This window comes from Caretta caretta, chromosome 18 (assembly GCF_965140235.1).
Source record: "Caretta caretta isolate rCarCar2 chromosome 18, rCarCar1.hap1, whole genome shotgun sequence".
In the NCBI taxonomy this organism is placed as follows: domain Eukaryota; kingdom Metazoa; phylum Chordata; order Testudines; family Cheloniidae; genus Caretta; species Caretta caretta.
The window spans coordinates 3225315-3248466 of NC_134223.1; the positions used below are offsets into that span (position 1 = coordinate 3225315).

The 23152-nt window shown below is 43.0% G+C and overlaps 1 protein-coding gene across 3 annotated transcripts; it reads right to left on the bottom strand.

Moving 5' to 3' along the window:
* Positions 1-1856: 1856 nt before the first annotated feature.
* Positions 1857-23152, bottom strand: YBX1 (Y-box binding protein 1). Of its 3 annotated transcripts, none has more exons than XM_075121182.1 (8): positions 22835-23152; positions 22356-22419; positions 13058-13091; positions 8876-8965; positions 8333-8635; positions 7416-7498; positions 7052-7329; positions 1857-2226 (listed from the first exon to the last, which is right to left on the bottom strand). In XM_075121182.1, the coding sequence occupies exons 1-7, from the start codon at positions 22989-22991 to the stop codon at positions 7083-7085; spliced, it is 978 nt and encodes a 325-aa protein (XP_074977283.1). In that variant the 5' UTR covers positions 22992-23152; the 3' UTR covers positions 1857-2226; positions 7052-7082. The 3 variants fall into 3 exon arrangements, with proteins under 3 accessions (XP_074977283.1, XP_048680875.1, XP_048680876.1); XM_048824918.2 differs by having other exon boundaries at positions 1857-2231; XM_048824919.2 differs by having other exon boundaries at positions 1857-2231; positions 7052-7317; positions 22835-23151.

The window sequence follows — 23152 nt, forward strand, 5'->3', positions numbered from 1 at the left end:
ATCTTCAACCTGCCACCTGTCCTTGCATTCATATTGTGCTTTCCTGGACTCTGACATTGCTTGCCTCCACGCATTCTGCTGGGCTCTTTCAGTGTGGGAGGACTGCATGAGCTCATTTCCTCATGAGTGCGTTTTTTTTTCCCTCCTAATCTTCGCTAGCCTCTGCTACAGAAATGATAGGGGGAGCATTGAAACATTTGCAGCTGCAGGAGGGAAAAAAAGGGAGTAGTAGTAGTTAAAAAGACACATTTTAGAGAACAATGGGTAGATTCTTTCAGGGTGAACCTTGCTGTTAACATTACATAGCACCTGTGCTTTTGGTACAAGGTTGCATTTTGCCTCTTATATTGAGGGTCTGCCGGTTTGGTGTGAGAGAGCCCACATGCAGGGCCGGGCAACAGAATTCGGCTTGCAGGCAGCCATGGTAAGCCAGTCTTTTGGCTTCTTTAACCTAAATAACATGTGGGAATGGTTTCAAACAGCAGCACCCTCATTTCCCATACCAAGCACTCTTTGGGTTGGCCATTTAAAAAGAGGGGCTGTGGTTTTCGGGTTAACATGCAACACAAACCCAACTAACCCCCCCCCCCTTCTCTGGGATGATCGCTTCACCCCTCCCCCCACCGCGTGGCTAACAGTGGGGAAGATTTCTGTGCAGCCACAGGCATACAGCCCAGCAGGAACGGCCACCTCTGAATGTCCCCTTAATGAAATTACCCTATTTTAACCAGGTGACCATGAGGAGTGACCACCCAAGAGAGCTTTATAGAGATGTTCCTGGAGGATTTCTGCTCCATCCCCAGACATGTTAACAGACTTTTCCAGTAGCTGTACTGGCTGTGAATGCATCCCAAATCTTCAGGGCAAATTAATCATTAAACACGCTTGCTTTTAAACCATGTATTATATTTACAACGGTACACTCACCAGAGGTCCCTTCTCTGCCTGGCAGGTCCGGGAGCCCACCTTGGGTGGGTTCGGAGAGTACTGGCTCTAGGTCCAGGGTGAGAAACAGTTCCTGGCTCTCTGGGAAAATGGTTTCCCCGCTTCCTTGCTGTGCGCTATCTTCCTCATCCCCAAAATGCACATCCCTGTTGCATGATAATCCACTGACTGAGTCAAAGCACAGGGGTGGGGTAGTGGTGGCTGCACCCCCTAGACTGGCATGCAGCTCACCATAGAAGTGGCATATCTGGGGCTCTGACCCTGAGCAGCCATTTGCCTCTATATTTTTGGTAGGCTTGCCTGAACTCCTTAAGTTTCACACAGCACTGCTGCAGGTCCCTGTTATAGCCTCTGTCCTTCATGCCCTCGGAGATTTTTTCAAATGCTTGGGCATTTTGTCTTTTGGAATGGAGTTCTGATAGCATGGATTTGTCTCCCTATACAGTGATCAGATCCCGTACCTCCAGTTCAATCCATGCTGGAGCTCTTTTGCGACTCCATCATGGGACCTCTGCACTCACCTGCAGCTTGCCACACTAGCCAAACAGGAAATGAGATTCAAAAGTTTGTGGGCCCTTTCCTGTCTACCTGGCCGGTGCATCTGAGTTGAGAGCACTGTCCAGAGTGGTCACAATGGAGCACTGTGGGATAGCTCCCGGCGGCCAATACCGTTGAATTGCGACCACACTACCCCAAATTCAACCTGGCAAGGTCGATTTCAGAGCTAATCCCCTCGTTGGGGGAGGAGTACAGAAATCGATTTTAAGAGCCCTTTAAGTCAAAAAAAATGGCTTCATCATGTGCTAAATTTGACCTAAACTCATAGTGTAGACCAGGACTAACATTTAAGGTGCAGCCTGTAACCCTTCAGTAAAAGGAAAAGCAGAGCTGAAACAGACAAACACACGGCATTTCTTTAAGACCTTTATTAACAGATGCTTGCAGTTTGACTTGAAAAAATTAGGTGTACATTTCATACAAATTAAAAATGAGGTTCTTAAAAATCTCAACTTGACCAGATATGAAACAATTTAAAAACCTTTAAAGGTGTATTGAGAAAAAACAGGCCTTTTAAAAAACGTTTGTCGTTCCCAAAAGGAGACTTCTTCAGGTAAAAATAATAAAAATCCCATGCTGCATAGATAATGCAGATAGTCTAGTTATCTGGTCAACAGCAAAAAGCAAGCACTTAAGGTCTTCAGTTCCAATTCTTTTGTTCATTTCTTATTGCTGGAATTTCATATTCTTCTCTTTATTTCATATTCTTTTCTTCTTTGATGACTAAACTGGGAAAGGAAAAAGACTATCAAAGATGTGTGTTGGAGGCTTAAGTGTTTCTGGTGATAAGATCATTTGCAATATTAATTCAACATGGATTCGTAGAACACTTAAGAAAGGTGCACAAATTGTAGGACTGGAAGAGACCTCAACAGGTCATCTAGTCCAATCAGCTGCACTCATGGCAGGACTAAGTAGTATCTAGACCAGGAGTGGGCAAACATTTTGGCCTGAGGGCCACATCTAGGTATGGAAATTGTATGGTGGGCCATGAATGCTCACAAAATTGGGGATTGGGGTACAGGAGGGGGTGAGGGCTTTGGCTGGGGGGTGTGGATTCTGGGGTGGGGCTGGGGAAGAGGGGCTGGAACCAAAGGGTTTGGAGGGCAGCAGGGGGATCAGGGCTGAGGCAGGGGGTTGGGGCGTAGGTGGGGGTCAGGGGTGCAGGCTCCAGGCAGCACTTACCTCAAGCAGCATATCCTCCCTCTGGCTCCTATGCGGAGGTGTGGCCAGGCAACTCTTCGCACTGCCCCGTTCGCAGGCACTGCCCCTGCAGCTCCCATTGGCCGCAGTTGCCAGCCAATGGGAACTGCAAGGGCAATGTGCGGAGCTGCCTGGTTGCCCCTACATGTAGGAGGAGTGGGGGGGCGGGGAAGAGGGGGACATGCTACTGCTTCCAGAAGCCACATGGAGTCAGGCCCAGCATGCGCGGAACAGGGCAAGCCCCAGACCCCACTCTGGAGCTTGAGGGCCGGATTAAAATGTCTGAAGGGCCATAGTTTGCCCACCCAACAGGTGTGTTTAACCTACTCTTAATCTCCCATGATAAAGATTTCACAACCTCCCTAGGCAATTTATTCCAGTGCTTAACCACCCTGACAGTTAGGAATTTTTTCCTCATGTCCAACCTAAACCTCCCTTGCTGCAATTTAAGCCCATTGCTTCTTGTCCTTTCCTCAGACGTTAAAGAGGACAACTTTTCTCCCTCCTTCTTGTAACAACTTTTTAAGTACTTGAAAACTGTTATGTCCCCTCTAAGTCTTCTATTTTCCAGACTAAACAAACCCATTTCCCCCACCCCAACCTCTCTCATAGGTCAGTCCGCACCCCCAAATTTTCTCTCATAGGTCATGTTTTCTAGACCTTTAATCATTTTTGTTGCTCTTCTCTGTACTTTCTCCAATTTGTCCACATCTTTCCTGAAATGTGGTGCCCAGAACTGGACACAATACTAATCAGAGAGGAGTAGAGTGGAAGACTTACTTCTCATGTCTTGCTTACAACACTCCTACTAATGTTCGCTTTTTGGCAACAGTGTTACACAATTTGTTCTTGACAAATCCATGCTGTTACTTATCACCTTATTATCTTCCATGTGTTTGCAAACTGATTGCTTAATTATTTGCTCCATTATCTTTCTGGGTACAGAAGTTTAGCTAACTGGTCTGTAAGTCCCCAGCTTGTCCTTATTTCCCTTTTTATAGATGGGCACTATATTTGTCCTTTTCCAATCTTCTGGAATTTCTCCCGTCTTCCATGACTTTTCAAAGATAATCGCAAATGTCTCAGCTATCTCCTCAGTCAGCTCCTTGAGTACTCTAGGATGCATTTCATCAGGCCCTGGTGACTTGAAAATATCTTACTCGTGTTAAGTAATTTTTAACTTGTTTTCCCTATTTTAGCCTCTGATCCTACTCCATTTTCACTGGCATGCACTGTTAGATATCCAATCACCCCCAACCTTCTTGCTGAAAACTGAGTCAAAGAAGTCATTAAGTACCTTTGCCATTTCTACATTTTCTGTTATTGTCCCCCTGCAATTCAATAATGGGCCTACCCTGTCCTTGGTCTTTCTCTTGCTTCCAATGTATTTGTAGAACATTTTCTTCTTACTCTTTGTCTCTCTAGCTAGTTTGATCTCAGTTTGTGCCTTGGCCTTTCTAATTTTGTCCCTACATACTTGTGTTGTTATATTCATCCTTTGTAATTTGACCTAGTTTCCACTTTTTGTAGGACTCTTGAGTTTCAGATCACTGAAGATCTCCTGGTTAATCCCTGGTGGTCTCTTGCCATCCTTCCTACGCAGTGTTAGCTTAGACCTTTTCCCCATTATTGTGACTAGAGCCTGGAGTTGACTATGTGCCACTATGTTACTCACTGCATATCAAAACTGCCTACTTTTTGTTAGGAAGCCACTTATCTATTGGGTCCTACGCTGCATTTGACCCTAGGCTATGTGGCAGCGCACTTCCCCTTCCCGATTCTCCCCTCATTCCCATCCTCTGTTTCCAGAGACTTACAATATTATTTGAGAAGGATTGTACCAAAATTGATTTTACACTGGTACTATGTTTTAAATTCACAGTGTGCTGCAGCTCTCATATAGATCAGGTGAAAGACTAACATTTTGGCTGCTGTGGAAGCTTAAGGCTTTTGGCCCCTGGTGGCTGTTGAGAAGACATTTAAATACTGCATCTCTTTCCCCTTTAAGGCACAGGTGAGGAATTTTTCTGGAGGAGAAGAATGAAATAAAGAACCTGGTTCCGCTATCTCTGCAGTGCCATTTAAGAGCCCAAAGATCTCTCAGTATACAAGGAATAGATGAGCACTACTGTCCATGCTAAGGAGAAACTAAAGTCGCCATCTGACTTCATCTCAAAAGGTGTTAAGATTAACACATCGCTAAATGACGGGAGTTCATATCTATCAGCTAATAGAAAGCTCTTTGCTAGGAACAACTAGAGCAGGGGTGTCCAATTAAGTAAACTGGACCTGTATGACATGCAAATTCAACAATCTAAACTTTCATTTAAAAAGAGTCTCTAGCCCTCATGGTTAGGAGTACAACCTTGAAAGTGTGAACTGAACAACAGACTCTCAGTCTTGCCTTTCTGAATCACAGGGCCTTAAACAGTAACTCAGATGCAAACTCCTGCATTCCCTAATAATCCCTTTGGTGTGTTGATACTGAAGACTAATGATGACACGAGTGTCTACATCAGTGGTCCCCAAACTGCGAGGCCTGCCCCCCCCCAGGGGGACACAGGGGAACATTCGGGGGGTGCAGTGTGGACTGGGGGGCAGGGAGGGAGCACCACCTAGCCCTGCTCCGCCCCGGCCTCCAGCCCTGGATGCAGCTCCACCCCAACCCTGACTATAGCCCCACTCCCAGCAACTGAAGGAGCATTGGAAAATTACATTTGGGGATAATGGGGGGGAACGTGACTTAAAAAATTTGAGGACCACTGGTCTACCATAACTATTTCACAGAAGGGTGAGTGGCAGTCCATGGGGTGGGAACTAAAGGTTGGTGCAGCAGAGAAAACAGATGAAAAAGAACAGAGGACATCTAAAGACAAGGAACAAGGACAGAAACACAGAAAAGCAGATCTGAGGAAAACAAACAAAGGGCAGGAATAGTGATGGTCCTAGAAATGACCTATTCTCACGATAACTAAAAGTTTAGTTACTAAATAAAGGCCATATTCCAATTTTCATTTTTACAAACTTTGCCATGGCCAGTGAAACATTCCTCTCTGGTAGAGCAAAGGCCAAAACTAAATGCAGTATCAAAAGGGCAGCCACACCAAGCACTGTTTGTTGCCTCCCTGCTTTTTGATGTGATGTCTCTGCACATGCATCCAAACATGACATTGGCTTTTTGTTGGCATACCACATTGCAGACTGTTCCTAATTGGCTGCGTATGATTGCTAGGTCTTTCTCAAGATTCAGTTTCACATTCTCTAGGTATTAGTTTTTCCAAGTTGAATCTGTCCACATCTCTCTAGCATCCTGGGTTATTCCTCAATCCTAGTCAATTTTAGCAACTCCTCAATCTAGTATTATCTAGAAGTTTAATGTACTGCTATTCTCTCCTCCAGATGAGGACTGATTCTAATGCATCTGCAATATCCCCACTAGAACATCTCCCACATGTCACTACATTGTGCTTATTGTGACCTTGTGGGAAGTGTTTCAACCAGTCTTCAGACCATCTGAAAGTGACCCTATCCAAGCCAGTTTGAGTTAATTTTTCAGTTGAGTAACTAAAATACAAAAATTAGCCCAACACTGTTCCATTCATCTACTACTTACATAATTCTACCAAAAGTCCATCAAGAATAGGGTTTATCTTTTAAAGAATTAGCAAACAATGCTGCTTTTACCTGTAGATGTTTGGTTATTTCAATATTTGTTCCATATAGTTGTAAGGTGCGACTAAGATCTCATTCACATACAATTACAACCACTGCTGCACTTACATGATTCTTATTTGCAACATACATGAGAGCTAAATATCTGCCACCAGGCTAAAGCACTGAACACATCCAAGCCTAGCCTTGTACAGGACATGGCTAAGATCCCATCTAAAATCAGAAACCTCCTGCAGCTAAGTCCCCTAGTTTATAGCTGTCCTGTTGAAAGAACTTGAACCTGCAATCTGTTACAAGACATTTTACCCAACATGTGCATTCACACCAAATCCAAATTGCAAGAAATGCATATTATAACACAGGAGTTCTCAAACTGGGGGTCAGGACCCCTCAGGGGGTTGACAAGGTTATACCTGGGGTGTCGCTAACAGTCAGCCTCCACCCAAAACCCTGCTTTACCTCCAGCATTTATAATGGTATTAAATATATTAAAAAGTGTTTTTAATTTATTAGGGGTTTGCACTCAGAGGCTTGCTATGTGAAAGGGATCACAAGTACAAGAGTGAAAACAACTGCTGTAACAGTTAAAACCTGAAGTAGGTTAGAAGTAAAAAAAGCTTCTGAAGGAACTCTATTATAGTAGAATATCTTAAACAAGAATGAGAATACCCACCCGGATGATGGTAGAGATGGTAAGCCGGCATTTACTCAGCCCCGCCCTGCTCAGCCTCGGGAGCGGACGTGTTCTCAGCTGGTGGTTCGGCTGCCTTCGTCTCTTTGCCATCTTGTGGTTTAGGGTTCTCTGGGCGTCTGCGTCGGTAGTTGAAGTTACGACGGTACCGACGTTGAGGTGGCTGCTGACCTTGGGTCTCATCCCCTTGGTTCTCTTTATCTTCTTCGTTTCCTTCCTCCCTAGGCTGTCTTTGACGAGGAGGACCCCTGAAAATCAAGCTAGGCTTTAAGGATGCACCTTCTGACCACTGTGTTCTAGCACATAAACAAAATTTCATAACATAACAAGTGGATCTGCAGCATACCTGCGAAATCGTGGTCTGTAACCCCGATACATATTCTGTCTGACCTGTCTGCCTTGTTCTCCTGCACCCTGGTTGTCAGCACCCTGAAATAATGTACATCAAGACAACTTAGCCAGCTACAAGAGCGAACGAAATCAATGGTTCTCAACCAAGGGTCACGGGCCCGGGGGGGGGAGGGGGGGGAGGAAGGAAAGAACACAAGCAGGTTTCCAGGGAGTCCTCCAAGCACGGCCAGGCATTCGATTCGCTGGGGCCCAAGGCAGAAAGCCGAAGCCCCACTGCATGGGGCTGAAGCCTGGGGTCCTGAGCCTTGCCATGCAGGGCTGAAGCCAAAGCCCAAGCAACTTAAGCTTTGTGGGGAGCCCAGGCAATTGCCCTACTTGCTACCCGCTAATGCCGGCCCTGGGCTTTTGTATGCAGAAAATCAGCTGTTGTGGCACAGGCGGGCTGTGGAGTTTTTATAGCAGGTTGGGCAGGGGCCCCCTCAGGAACAAAAGGTTGAGAACCCCTGAACTAAATGACTTAAACCAACTAGTTAGAAGTCACTATTAGCCATAGTAGCAGTTTGGCACACTGAATCTTTGTTGGGTAAGAGCAAAGTATCTGGTAAGCGCCAAAGAGGTCCTGGGGCACAAACTGATGCATTATGTGTGGAGTCTAGTTTAGGCGGTTACCTTTAAATAATTAAAAAACTATCTGAAAAAATAACTGATTCACATTTCATACTTAAATTATAGCATTTTTGAATTGACAGTCTGCTGGCAAACAAGATTTCTGCTCTTTAGCTCATTTGTATTGCTAAACCTTACACAGTCAAAGGAAACAAACCCAACATCCTACATATAGGTAGCTGAAAAGCCCCAACCCCTTCCATTATAAGCAAGATAGTACAGTATCAAAAGTTATACAAAAATTACCTCCACTATCTCTCCCTGCACAGGAGGGTTGGAATATTGTGGTCGACGCCCATAGGGTCTACGCATATAGTAAGGTGGGTACCGCCGCCTGCGGTAGGGACGGCGCTGTTGGGCTTGCCCTTCTGGTATGCTATCTGATCCCTCGTTCTTTTCCCCACTCTCACTGTTCTGGTAATTTTGCTGGTAATTGCGTGGAGGACCCCTACGTCGTGGATACCGTCTGTAATGGTTACGGTCTGCTGCGTATTTACTGCCTTGTACTGGAACTCCACCAGGACCTGTAACATTAGCTGCCTCTGCACCCTAAAAACAGAGTGATAGTGTTAAGTAATGATCAGAAGAGGAAAAAAAGTTACATTCTCATGCCATAACTGACTCATAAGTAAATCACAATTAACTGAGCACACATATTGGAAAGCGAGAAAAAAATTTAACCTCCTTGAACTTGTCTCATTAGCCATCTACTCAGAAGAAGCCACCAAACATCAGCCCAAATGGCAAATCAATTTTTCTGTGAGTTTTAATATTAGAGAATATGCTCACCTTTTCACCTTCCACCACATCAAACTCCACAGTCTCTCCATCACCTACACTGCGAAGGTACTTCCTGGGGTTATTCTTCTTTATGGCAGTCTAGTAACACAATATTCCAGAATTAGCTTTAGACGCACAGCATGCAGAGATTGTAAAGATATATGAAGAGATTTCCTAGATTTTGGATGTACTTGAACATTCTGTTTTCCTTGGTAGAATGTGCTTCCTTGAACTAGAAATTCAGCAATATCAGCATATAAACTAACTTTTAGTTTCAACAGAAATATGCTAGATTTCACAGGGGAAAATGTCTAACAAAAAGTGCTCGCCCAAAACTGCCTACAGTAACATGTAAATTCAACTACAGTGGCAACATTCTAATATATCTTAAAATAATGCTACAAATATTTAAATTAATTGGAGGCAGACCTACCAGATAAGTGTCAAAAGTCACTGATACTAGCCTATAAGGGTTCCCATAAGTCTGACAATATAACAGGGCATGCAGGATTAGTACAACAAATAGCCTGCTCATGTCCAGTACTGTCAAAACAAGGAGCATGCTTGTCAGCAAGCTTTGCTCCACTTAACTGCCATGCCTTGAAGAATTAAAAAAAAGTGAGATAAAGCAATCAAACTGATAAAACCAAATCACTGTCAGGAATATTTTAAAAGATTCTCAATAATCAATGCTGATTGTACAAAAGAAAAAAGGTTCGCTTTGCCCCTGGAATTTGTGTATTCAGGATTCCATCACACTGTATTATTTCCCACAAAACTAAGACTACTTTAAAAAAAGCATATGGCCAAATACAGCCCCAAATTTACACTTCCAGATCAGTGGCCTTTTTTCCAAGCACTGAGCGCATTTAACTCCCACTGAAGTCACTGAAACTGTGAGAAGAAAAGGATTACTTGTGGCACCTTAGAGACTAACCAATTTATTTGAGCATAAGCTTTCGTGAGCTACAGCTCACTTCATCGGATGCATACTGTGGAAAATACAGAAGATGTTTGTTTTTACACACACATCATGAAAAAATGGGTGAGTTTATCACTACAAAAGGTTTTCTCTCCCCCCACCCCACTCTCCTGCTGGTAATAGCTTATCTAAAGCGATCACTCTCCTTACAATGTGTATGATAATCAAGGTGGGCCATTTCCAGCACAAATCCAGGGTTTAACAAGAACATGGGGGGGGGGGGGGGGGGGTGTTAGGAAAACAAGGGAAAATAGGTTACCTTGCATAATGACTTAGCCACTCCCAGTCTCTATTCAAGCTTAAGTTAATTGTATCCAATTTGCAAATGAATTCCAATTCAGCAGTCTCTCGCTGGAGTCTGGATTTGAAGTTTTTCTGTTCTAATATCGCAACTTTCATGTCTGTAATCGCGTGACCAGAGAGATTGAAGTGTTCTCCGACTGGTTTATGAATGTTATAGTTCTTGACATCTGATTTGTGTCCATTTATTCTTTTACGTAGAGACTGTCCAGTTTGACCAATGTACATGGTAGAGGGGCATTGCATGTCTGTAATTGTGAGAACTCACCTCTTTTAAAGTCAGGCCACTTATTTGGGTATCTGTGTAGCTATTTAAGTGCCCATCAGTTTGAAAATAGCTGTTATTGGATTATAAATTCTAAAACCTTTGTTACAGCTGAGAATTTGCAAGAGACATTGAAGTTTCCACAGCAGTGTTTATTCTACTATATAGTCTATTGAGGTCTAAAATTAAAGAGCATAAGCTAATGTAAAACCACACTAAGTACTACACGCAATGGTACAATTACAGTTGAGGAAAACAATTGCCTGATCTCATTTCAGTTCAAACTTGAAGACAGCCTGAAGTTGAGGCACTGCTTCCCTCTTAAATCAGTTGTAGCCACAACATTGCAAGGCTGTTTAAAAAGCTTAGTTTACACCCTGATCAGAAAAAGTGTTCAATCCTGTATTTCTGAGTATATTTTAAAATAAAGATTAGGCTGTCTAACCTTGCAACACTACAGAAACAAGCCTACAGCTTCTAACAGACTGTGCAACTACATACTGAAAATCCCCACGTTTTCTGGAGTCAGAAGAGATTTTTAATAAATCCTGTAAATGCTCAGTACACACTAATCCCTCACAAAACCACATTTTGTTTACCAAACACTTTTTGAGCTCAGTAGTAGAGCACAAGCATGAGAACTTCACAAAAGTGAAATAGTGCTGACAGCATCCCAGCATTTTCATGCCCCAGAGGGAATGAAATCCACTGTAACAATACATTTGCAAATTTTCAGTCTACTGATCTACTGTTGTGTTGAGACGACACCAGGAGAGCCTGCTCCCCTAGTTGCTCTGCACAACTGATGTCTGAAAAGAACCCAAATTGGTAACAGGATGGGAGAGAGCTTATATCTTCCTCAAACACCTATCAAATTAGAGATTTACTTTATAAAGACAGGTTTCAGAGTAGCAGCAGTGTTAGTCTGTATTTGCAAAAAGAGAAGGAGTACTAGTGGCACCTTAGAGACTAACCAATTTATTTGAGCATAAGCTTTCGTGAGCTACAGCATCCAATGAATGAGTTGTAGCTCACGAAAGCTTATGCTCAAATAAATTGGTTAGTCTAAGGTGCCACTAGTACTCCTTTTCTTCTTACCTTATAAAGTCACTGATTTTATATTTATTTCAAATTGGATCTAAACTGATTGCTAATTACCATGTACTCACTGCCTATATTAAAAGAACACCATCAAATTACATTATTTAAAAAAACAAAACAAACCCTAATAACTAGCTCTCATATAGTGTTTCATCAGTATCTCTCACTTCACAATCTTAGAAGTAATTATAGAGACTGAAATTTAGTTTCAGTTTATTTTCCATTTACTTCGCTCATTTTCTAGCGCTTTGCATACAGTCAAGCTTTACTATGTTCTTGATGATCAGTCATATATCCTGTTACACACTTTTTGGAAGATTTCAGGACACTCAGAAACTGACCAAAACTTACTAGTTAACCAAAAAAAAAATAGAAATATCACAATACACTTTCTGAAATTACTTAAAAAACAGGAAGGGTATTCTGCTCCCTTTATCATTGCAGTTAGTTTATTCCTGGCTAACTGGCCACAGAAAATAGTAAATAAGTTTTGTAAGTTGCACAAGGTTAACTGAAATACTGCTAACTTTTCAGCTGTAGTACTTATAAGTGTTATAACTTTCCTAAATTCAAGATTTTTAGCCAGAAGTATGATTTTCAGATTGCCATGGGTCCTTCAATACAATTTGAATTTTAAATAACTTATACATTTAAGTCAGGAAATATAAAACAGTACAGCTGAATCCTCACAGTTCTGTCCTCTTGTGTGTGTAGAACATGGGAATTACCATAATGCATCAGACCACCTGTCCATTTTTTCTTTTTAAACCGGTTCTACTGATTGCCCAGCATCATATTCAGAGGAAGGTGTAAAACTCCCATGCTTGTTCATTATGGAAGAGCCTGCCCTTTGGGTTGTTAGTTAATATTTAAACAGGTGTGAACTGCTTTATGCTTTAAGGGATTAAAGTTTTTATCTCAAAGATTTTAGTCAAATATAAGTGGAGGCACTCATTCGTGTAAGCAGTTTTCAAATCCTACTAAGCTTTCACGAATACCTTGCACCAGCAAGTTCCACAACTTAAATGCTGTGAATTTTCCATTTATTCTTACAGTTTCTAACTGATGACAGAATTTTACTTCTCCCCCCATGACTACTTTTAATAGCTTCATGAAGGACAGTCAAACATTTATTTGGATTTTTAATTTTTTTTGCTAGTTCTCCTTTATCCTTTTGAAAATTCTTCAAAAATATCTTAACAGATTAAAGGAAGAAGCGTACACTTGCACATAATGAGGTTTTCAAGTTAAGTATAAAATATGTAAATATAAAACTGTCCAGGCATGAAAAATATAGGATTACAATGGAGACTGTTTGGCAACCTTAACTATACGGATGTACTACTTGTACCCACAGAATGAAAATCCATGGTGTTAAGGCAGATGACCTTGGAGAACTAAGATTTCTTCAGTGAACACAGCATCTAATATGCTCCCCCTCCCTTCAGTTAAGCTTCAACTCGTACAGTTCACCAAGTCAGTATAATAAGCTTTAGTTCTAAAAAGAGGTATCTGCACTACCACCTGCAGAAAAGTAACTCACCTGGTGTACAAACACATCTTCCTTGGTGTCATTCCTGCAATACAAAAAAAAATTCAGATTCAGAAGGGTGTGGTGAACAAAACCAACACATTTTCTAGACTCACTAATGTTTGGCATGGGGCCAAATGCTAACCTGAGGTACTGCCAAAGACCACATTGGCTATCAGTACAGTAACTCCTCACTTAACATTGTCTGGGTTAACATTGTTATGTCACTGATCTATTAGAGAACATGCTTGTTTAAAGTTGCACAGTGCTCCCTTATAACGTTGTTTGGCAGCCGCCAGCTTTGTCTACTGCTTGCAGGAAGACCAGCCCGTTGGAGATAGCTGGTGTAGGCTTGGAACCAGGGTGGGCCGGCAGCCCCCCAGCAGGCTATGAATTGCCAGGCAATTCAGGTGTCCCTCCCCTCACTGCCGTGTGCTGCTCCTGTCCTCTGCCTTGGAGCTATTCCCAGGAGCCTCCTGCTTGGGAGGGTGGGGGGGCAGAGCTGATGTCAGGGTGTCCCACCTTCCCCCATTCCTGTGCCCTGTCTCCACAGGGCAGAGGGGCACACAACAGGGCTCAGGACAGAGGGAGCTTGCTGGCAGCAGCTGCTGTCTCAACTTGCTGATCTACTTAAAAAGGCGTGGGGTCAGCGTACTTAAAGGGGCAATGCGAGTCTCTCCCTCACACAGGGTGTGTGCGCACGTCTCTCTCTCTCACACAGACGTAAGCCCCAGCATTTGGAAAGTGCAGGGAGTGGTGCACTCCAGTGGGATAGGGTGGGTTCATCATAACATTCAGTCTCCACAGGGAACATTTGCAGACACTGCCATGTGTCTGTTGTGTCTCCTCCCTTCATTCCTACTGCCTTGTAGAGTGTGAGGCTACATTAACAATAATGTGTTAACCCTTGAGGTCTTAGCTAAGGGCTAGTTCATCAGTTAGCAACAAGGCATTCCCTTGGAAATACTCCACCCTCTGACTCCACCATCTCAACCAAGTTTCACAATTGTCATTGTTGTGTACAGTATTAAATTGTTTGTTTAAAACTTATACTGTGTCTGTGTATATGTCTTTTGTCCGGCGAAAAAAATTTGCCTGGAACCTAACACCCCCTATTTACATTAATTCTTCTGGAGAAACTGGATTCGCTTAACATCTTTTCGCTTAAAGTAGCATTTTTCAGGAACATAACTATGTTAAGCGAGGAGTCACTGTATGTGATGTCCCTACCCCTTAACTGCATTCTAGTGTTCAAATTAAAAGGATATCAACCCAAGTGCCATATTTTGAACACCCTACCCCACTTCAATTTTCTGTAACTAAAAAGTTGGCAAGAAACATGAGGTTGTTGGGAGTTTAAGTGTTTGACAGCACTAACTCATCAGGTTAAGCAGGGAGAAGTAGATAAATTGATATCCCTTTACACACAGGAAGCAAAAAGTGGCAAATATCTTTGAAAAAAGGAAACATTTTGAAGACATACTAAGTAAAAGAGTGCTTTAAAAATATCTGATAAGTCAATTTCAAAGAGTTCAAGCATACAAGGTGCTTTAGTTAAAAAGTAGGCACACTAGGCCTTGGAGATCTCTCAACAAAATCATTCCTTCCCTTTACTCTTGTGTGTTCACACTGCCCGCTACCTCATGCTCTTTCAATCACTTCACACAAAGTTTATCTCCCTCCTACCCCTCCATAATGCATAACTCAGTCGGTTTTTCCCTCCACTTCCTTTCCAACCCCCTGCAGTTCACTAGTTTCCTAACAGATAGCATTTCTCTCCCCACTCCCACTCAGGTCCAAAGGAGATATGGCGAGGAGAACTGTAGGGAATTTTAGCATGGTAATGGTTAAAATCAATCATTTCTGGTAGTGCCCCAGTGTCTAGATACTTTCCAACAAAGATCAGTGCTTTTCCCAGCAAGCTCACAATCCTCAGAAAAAGAGGAGCATGATTAAGCTGATGACTGGCCATGTCATCTTAATACAGAGTTACTGTTATTTAAATAAAATAGAATTTATCTGCTATTCCCAATTACTCACGATTTTCATTGCCAGCTAGTTCTCTCACAGGTTACATCAATGGTGGGTCTTTCAGGGAAACCTGAATGTAGAGGCTAATGGCCTTGTCGATCAGATCAGGGAAAACATTCAGTACACAGGGGTTGCACAGAAGACAGCATAAGCCATTTGTATGGTGGCAAATGGATAGACAAGGTAGCATCAATGTAGAAAAGGCACACTACCTATTCAACTTTATTTAGTTTTGCATTTGCCACCCCACTCCCCCTTTATTTCATGAGTCTTTATGGACAGTGAATGATAGCACTAGTCAAAGCTCCTCCCTAGACATGAGTGTGCTGCCCTTCAGATAAAGTAGTATGTTAAATTTGCAGTGGGGAGGCGTTTCAAACACTATTCAAAGGAACCTAAAGAAATCAGAAATATGGGAAGACACTAAAAGATTTGATCTGGACAACCAAGTCATAGAATCATAGAATATCAGGGTTGAATGGGACCTCAGGAGGTCATCTAGTCCAACCCCCTGCTCAAAGCAGGACCAATCCCCAATTTTTTCCCCAGATCCCTAAATGGCCCCCTCAAGGATTGAGCCCACAACCCTGGGTTTAACAGGCCAATGCTCAAACTACAGGGGGAGGGATAGCTCAGTATGTCAATACATCTGCAAAAACCCCAAAGCAATATTCAGTAGAAAGGAGTCACTTCAGAAGCTGTAATGAAAGTGCACAAGTAAGATCTGAACATGCACTGCAATACAGCAGCAAATAAAGCCACTTCAATGTCTGTTCTGCAGTCAAGAGACACAGTCACTGCAAGGAGGGAGTAGTCTTAATACAACTCATGTGACTTCATCTAAAACTGAAAACTGAAATGTGATGTAAGGAATGATAACCAAGTGTACACTAATGTATCACCACTGTTACAATCACTAATGTATCACCATTACTGTGCAATTGCATTGTCTAATAGAGTATGCCATGTAAGGTATCAATAGAAAAATTATGATTTATTAAGTACAATAATTCTGTTTATATGCATCTTTGTGGCTGAAGTTATGAATACTGGCTATGCATTTCTATCAAACATGTGTTCCTGAGTTACACCTCGCCCCACCCAATAAATTTACATCAAGGGTAGCCAGTTATGTGTTGATAGTTCATTAAGAACACTCAACTCTCAGGAGGGGCCCATTGAAAAAAACTCATCCCACGCAGTAAGTTTTCTTTACCAATGGCTGCCCCCTGCAATTCAGCAAACCACGTAAGGACACGTGACCTAAGACGGCATCTTTTACCATTACTTTTACTCCATATCAGGCCATTAACTTTCCATGCACGGGGGTTAGGCTATAAATTGCAAGCCGTAACATCACTGCTGTCTCTTCATCTCCTGCTTCGCATATCTGGAATGGATTTCTAACAAGGAAGCTTGAAACAGGGAACTGAATGATCCCCAATCTGTTTGGGTGAATCCATACCTTTTACAAGATGGCAGATCTACATCACTGCTATCATAGGCACCAGCTTCTTCCAGTCCCAAGGGTGCTCAACCCCCGCTCTGCCCCAGACCCTAACTCCACCCGAACCTCAAGCCCCACCCTTCCTGCCCCCACCTCATCTCTTCCCATCCAGTTCCATCCCTCCATGAGCATGCCACATCCCCTCTTCTCCCCCTCCCTCCCAATGCCTCCTGCATGCCACTGAACAGCTAATTGCAATGGGCAGTTGGCACTGAGGGGGAAGAGAGGGAGCTGGCTGCCAGTGCATGCTCAGCACCCACTAATTTTTTCTCATAGGTGCTCCAGCCCTGGAGCACCCATGGAGTCTGCGCCTATGACCCTGACCTGCAATCTCTGAAATCAACTGTAATGTATCTGTTTCCTTAGCCATTTATAACTTTTTTATATATGTATTATTAAATCTTTAGCTGTTAGTTACTAAAGGGTTGACTCTAAGAGTGACTTTTGGGTAATATACTGACCTGGTCCCTTGGGACTGGAAGAACTTTATATGAGATGAATCTGGTTTTCAGTAACCTCTCAGAGTCCAACTGTATGGGTGGTGAGCCAAGTGCTGGAATGCCTAAGAGGACTTGTTTTTGTCTTGTTAACCACTGTACTGATACAGGAGCACATCTTGTCACTGGCTTGGTGAACTCTAAAGACAGACTGACCACTAGTTTGAGATGTGTCTGCCCTGTTTCTCAGCAGTCTGTCCTGAGTTGGGCATTCTCAGCTGTGACCACCTTAGGCACTGTGATATGAAATACTTAGTATTTTTAGAGCATCTAATAAACTTAACTTTACTGACCACTTGTGGTCATAATTTACATCACACTGATCTCCAATATTATACTGATGCTACGTATGGGTGTAGAACCATTTTTATTATATAGCAACTGTGAGAAAAACACACTCTGTGGACAAATATGACAGTTCATGATGCTATTCCTTGGGAGTGCTGTGAGCTTCAGGGGTTAATGGAGCAGGAAAACTGAAACTGAGAACATCTAGGAAGAGCACCGCACTGTAAGCCTCTTTACTGTTTCAGTAGGCAGAGAAACAAAGTCACAACACACCACAGCCTCCAGGAGCACAAGCACTTTCACCTTACCAACAGTTAGTGATGCTTCAAGTTAATAAGATACCTATTGGCCAGAAGATATGAAAGATGAAACCTTCAAGCAGGGTCCCAGGACAAGATCCTTCTAGAAATCCCAGAACCTCATCTCTTCCCAATTGCTGAGATGACAGCCTTCTCAAAGCACTGCCCCAGGATCATAGTGCTGAATTCTCATATTCACCAGCCAAAGTCATTTGTGCCTACTTCTGGCAAGATTAACACCCACAGTTGGCTTTGAAATATGCAACAGCTGCCTATTTGGCTTGAGATGATCTAGAATTCCCCCAGTCACCTTAAAGGAAGATCGCAGTGAACTGAAAGTTAACTGACTTAGGGTCAAACAGGATCACAATCCTCAGGCATGTGCATAAGTGTATACAAGATCAGGGTCAAAAATCACTACAAAGAATTTAAAACAGATTCCTAAAGTTCAAAGTGCAGTACACTTCTCTGGATTGCCATTCCTCAGACCATCTAATCCAATATCCTGTCAGTGGCTAGTTCCAAATGCTTCACAAGAAGCCACAAGAAATTCAGTAGCTGACAGTTAATATAATCTCCCCTTGGGGAAAATTTCTTCCTAACCCACTGCTTTGAAGTTTGCTCACCCTGAAGTATAAGATTTATATCCTTATAAAAGTTTTTTGCAAATCCTAATGTAATTCTAAATCTGCTAATTATCCATATAAACATTAATACTTTAACTCCTAAAATAACTACCTCAAGTGGTATTATCTGGCAATGAGATCAAGTTAATTATCATAGAATATCAGGGTTGGAAGGGACCCCAGAAGGTCATCTAGTCCAACCCCCTGCTCGAAGCAGGACCAATTCCCAGTTAAATCATCCCAGCCAGGGCTTTGTCAAGCCTGACCTTAAAAACCTCTAAGGAAGGAGATTCTACCACCTCCCTAGGTAACGCATTCCAGTGTTTCACCACCCTCTTAGTGAAAAAGTTTTTCCTAATATCCAATCTAAACCTCCCCCACTGCAACTTGAGACCATTACTCCTCGTTCTGTCATCTGCTACCATTGAGAACAGTCTAGAGCCATCCTCTTTGGAACCCCCTTTCAGGTAGTTGAAAGCAGCTATCAAATCCTCCCTCATTCTTCTCTTCTGCAGGCTAAACAATCCCAGCTCCCTCAGCCTCTCCTCATAACTCATGTGTTCTAGACCCCTAATCATTTTTGTTGCCCTTCGCTGGACTCTTTCCAATTTATCCACATCCTTCTTGTAGTGTGGGGCCCAAAACTGGACACAGTACTCCAGATGAGGCCTCACCAATGTCGAATAGAGGGGAACGATCACGTCCCTCGATCTGCTCGCAATGCCCCTACTTATACATCCCAAAATGCCATTGGCCTTCTTGGCAACAAGGGCACACTGCTGACTCATATCCAGCTTCTCATCCACTGTCACCCCTAGGTCCTTTTCCGCAGAACTGCTGCCTAGCCATTCGGCCCCTAGTCTGTAGCGGTGCATTGGATTCTTCCATCCTAATTGCAGGACCCTGCACTTATCCTTATTGAACCTCATCAGATTTCTTTTGGCCCCACAATTATGCATTGTGTAAACAAATTTTACAATTTTAAACTTCTCTTTTGGTATAATCTGAAGTCGCCTTGTGTTTTTGTTATAAGTCTGAGTACTCTGTTTGCGTTCTCTAGACCATTAATTATGGTGTACATCTCCTCTTTGCACTACACAATCCAGATACTGTTTAGAAGTGGCACTTTCTTAATTAAGAGGTCTATTTCCTGTGGGTATTCAAAGTAAATTTTATGGAGTTCCAAATACATCATCAGATACATGTGCAACCCCATTTGAGGCAATGGGGCAACCTCTGTCATTGAAGACCTAATTGCTGTTATAACAGAGAAACATTTGATAAGATCCTTAGAACCCAAGATGACACTGCAGAGTAAAACACTAAATATAAAATAGACAGCCATACTGTCATTAAGCTAACATATATTTGCATCAAAACCGGATGATCAGAGTTACAAAAACACAATCTGCAATTAAATACAAGCAATAGCTGAAGTGCTCTGTTTATGAAATGTTTTTCTTACAGTAAACGAGAGATCCCAGAAAGAACAGTCTTGTTCTAAGAGTTGTGGAAATGTCATGAAGTTCCTAGTTTTTGCAACTTTAACCTTCCTGTCTTGGTAACATGTGATCATGCGGGGTTTCTCATTAAACTAGCAGCTCCAGGGACGAAGAAGCTGCCCAATTCATATTAGTTAGTTAAAAGGCATCTGAATGTTCAGAATATTATGTGCTGTAATTTCCTTGATTAACTTACATTTTCTTTTTAAGTGAAATTTTCTTTAATGAATGTAGTTGTAAATACTTTCCCTACAAGTAGAATGTATAACCCACTGTTTTGAACTTGCAACGGTCAAGAGTTCCTAGCACTTACAATTTAAACAGCTATTCCTTGGTCTGGTGTTTAAGATTCAGCCACAGAATTAAAAGGCTGTACATAAGAAGTGTTTTACACTTGAACTATAGGAATGTCCAGACATTTAAATGATACATGTGCAAAACCAATTAAACATAATCTACTAGACCTTTTACATAATCCAGCCAATTTTATGAATGAACACATCAGAGCCTACACCTGCGCCCTCCTGGATAAATAAGGAATTCAAAGTAGTTTGCTTTGTCAACACTAGTTCCTACATATCCTATTAAGAAAAATTAGAGCAAAAACAATTGGGAGTGTTGGGAGGAAAAATGAGACAATAACCTGTTAGGATGTCAAGAAGTGGTATGGTGCAGAAGTGTGTGCTCTAGTTCACTAAGAGGAGTAAATAAACATCTTATTTATACAATAAAACTAACTGTTGTCTATTATAATTGCTCATTGTGTTATTTCACATTACCCTATTGGGGAGGGCAGGTATTCCGAGACTCTCAGATAACCAGGTTCTACTGTACACCTTTCAAAGCAATACATGGATTAACAACATAGTTATTCTCTTTGCCTCCATATTACTGCTCTAAGGGCTCTTTGCAAGCTCTGTTTGCAAAACACCCACTGACTTCAATGAGAGTCCTACATGCAGAAGGCTTCCAGAATTGAGCTGTAAAGGAACTTGGCATCTTATTAAAATGCAACCAGCATTTAAGCACCTCTACTGAGTCACGGCTAGAGATTCCATCTCAAGTATTAACAAACATAGCTCTTATTAAAATAATCCAAGATACAAGGAATACTTTAAATTAGTATATTTTAAAAAACTGGAAGTAGCTCATTTTCTGATAGCGAACACTTTAGAAAATATAGCTGGTCTTTTTAAAATTCATTCAGAAAACTCCTTATGCTCATTTTTAATCTAATGAGGTATTTTTACAGGAGACTTCTCAGTTAGTCTCCCTTTCTAACTGACAACACAGAGCAAACAGTGAAAATGGAGTTTACACAAAGTGTTGTCAAATGGAGAAAAAAATTCTAATTTGTTAGCCATCTTAGAAGTTCCCTGCAACAGGTTTAAAACAGATCATTTAAAAATTATCTAACTTTGCATAGAAGGGCAAACTGAACGAGTTTAAAAAATAAAACTATTGACCAGACCATTTTACTAAGTGTACTCTTTGTAGTTCAGTTAGCATTGATATGCTCCGTTTTTGTTCTAGAAGTGACATTTCTGAAAGTGGTGTAATTAAAAATGAAACTAGGTTCAGTATAAATTACTATGCTTATAGTCAAATGACTTTCAAAAATACCAATGCAAGTATCAATACCTAATGCAAAACAGTTACTAAGGTTTATCACTTTTGTACATTTAAACACAGCTTAGAATCAAAAAAGTATTAACACAGGGCATGAACCTGTTTTACATTTAAACCTCATCTCAAAGGATCAAAGACACAAATCACTACATATGAAAATCAACTACCTCCAACACTGACTAAATATCCCTGTTAAAACCACTTTACTGAAAACTCTGCAAGAGAACAAAAGTGGAATACAGAGGGGATACCTGCATTAACAACTTACCACTTCTGTGAAAAGCCCCATGAGACAGAGTGATCAGGTCACACCTGATCCACACACATTATTCCCTACAGCTCCCAAAAATGTTATTGAAACTGTAACTACACTTGGGTCCAATGTTTGTTTGGAAATATCCAGAACGTCAGCCAAAACAACACTTGCAGACAAGCGTCTTGCCACATACCAAAGGAGGAGGCTGTGATGACAGCCCACTGCTCTAGTCCTGCTGTCCTGAGGGAAAGCAGGCAGGGACACGGGGAATTACTATGATTGGATTTCTTACCTGGTTTGGTGGAAAACTAAAGACAGAAAAATGTGAAAGAATAAACCTAATGTGAGTAGTGTTGGGAGGAAAAAAAGCCATGACTACAATGTACTTGAATAGTCAAAACGTCTCCCTGGGGAAGTTCTGCAGCAGCCACCAAACCCACCAACCCAGTCTCAGTCCATTCCCCAGGCTAGTCATCTCAGCACTAAGCCACTTGAAAAGCTTCGTAAAGACTCATCTGAAAGCCAGTAGATGTGTCAGATGAGGCCTGGTCAGCGAACAGAGTGACAGATACAGTGACTCTGTCTAAAGTGTTCCCACGGTCCCCACCCTGCTCTCAGGACACCATCCCGCCCCTGAACCCCTGGTCACCGAGCACATGGCACCTCCTTCCTCACCTGTTGATGAAACCGTAGCCGTTTCTTACGTTGAACCATTTTACTGTTCCCAAAACCTTCGTTGCTGAAAGAAAAAACCGAACATGTCACATGACGCATCGCCCCCATCTCCGGGCAGCTGAGCCAGGTTCCCACCGCGCCAGTGAGACGGGCTCGGCCCCCTCCCCACCGGCCGGACCCTTCGGCCAGCGCACTCCAGGACGGCCAGGCCTCACGGAGCGTTGCGCGCTGGGGTCCCGGGAGGGCACGTGGCTAAGTGGGTCTCACACAAAGGCCACGCGTGGCGGACATTTTGAGTCTCTCCGCGCCAGCCCCGCCCCATCCACCGCCGCACGCGGGGCCCAACGACTCAGGCGGCGCGCGGGGCCCAACGGCCACTGCGCGCGCACCAGGAAGGGGTCTCGCGCCTTCCTGTGGGGGAGGAGAGATGACGCCCACAGACCCCTCCCCTTTCGCCCCTCCACATCACCCCCCCTCACCGATGACCTTCTTGTCCCCGCCGGCGGGGGGCGCCGCCGAGGCCAGGCCGCTGCCACCGTTGCCGGTGCCGCCGTTGGGTTTGGACTCGGCGGGGGCGGTGGGGGCCGCCGCGGGGAGAGGGGCGGCGGGCGGTTGGGTCTCGGCCTCGCTGCTCATGGCGGCGGCTGTTCGGTGCGGACGGTGGTGGTGACTGGCTGTTGCGCCGCCTCCCGCGGTGTGATGGTGACTGGGGCCGGCCGTGGGGGGGGCTGCTCCCTGCTCCGGGCTCGCTGGGCTCCGCTCTCCGCTCCCGATACCGATCGAACTGACCACAATGG

Excerpts from the sequence above, each read along its gene's own strand:
- YBX1 (XM_075121182.1), bottom strand. The coding sequence starts at position 22,991 with ATGAGCAGCGAGGCCGAGACCCAACCGCCCGCCGCCCCTCTCCCCGCG. Across the intron at positions 8,966-13,057 it reads AAGATGTGTTTGTACACCAG|ACTGCCATAAAGAAGAATAA; the intron begins GTGAGTTACTTT and ends TTGTGTTACTAG. Across the intron at positions 7,499-8,332 it reads TGCAGGGAGAGATAGTGGAG|GGTGCTGACAACCAGGGTGC; the intron begins GTAATTTTTGTA and ends ACATTATTTCAG.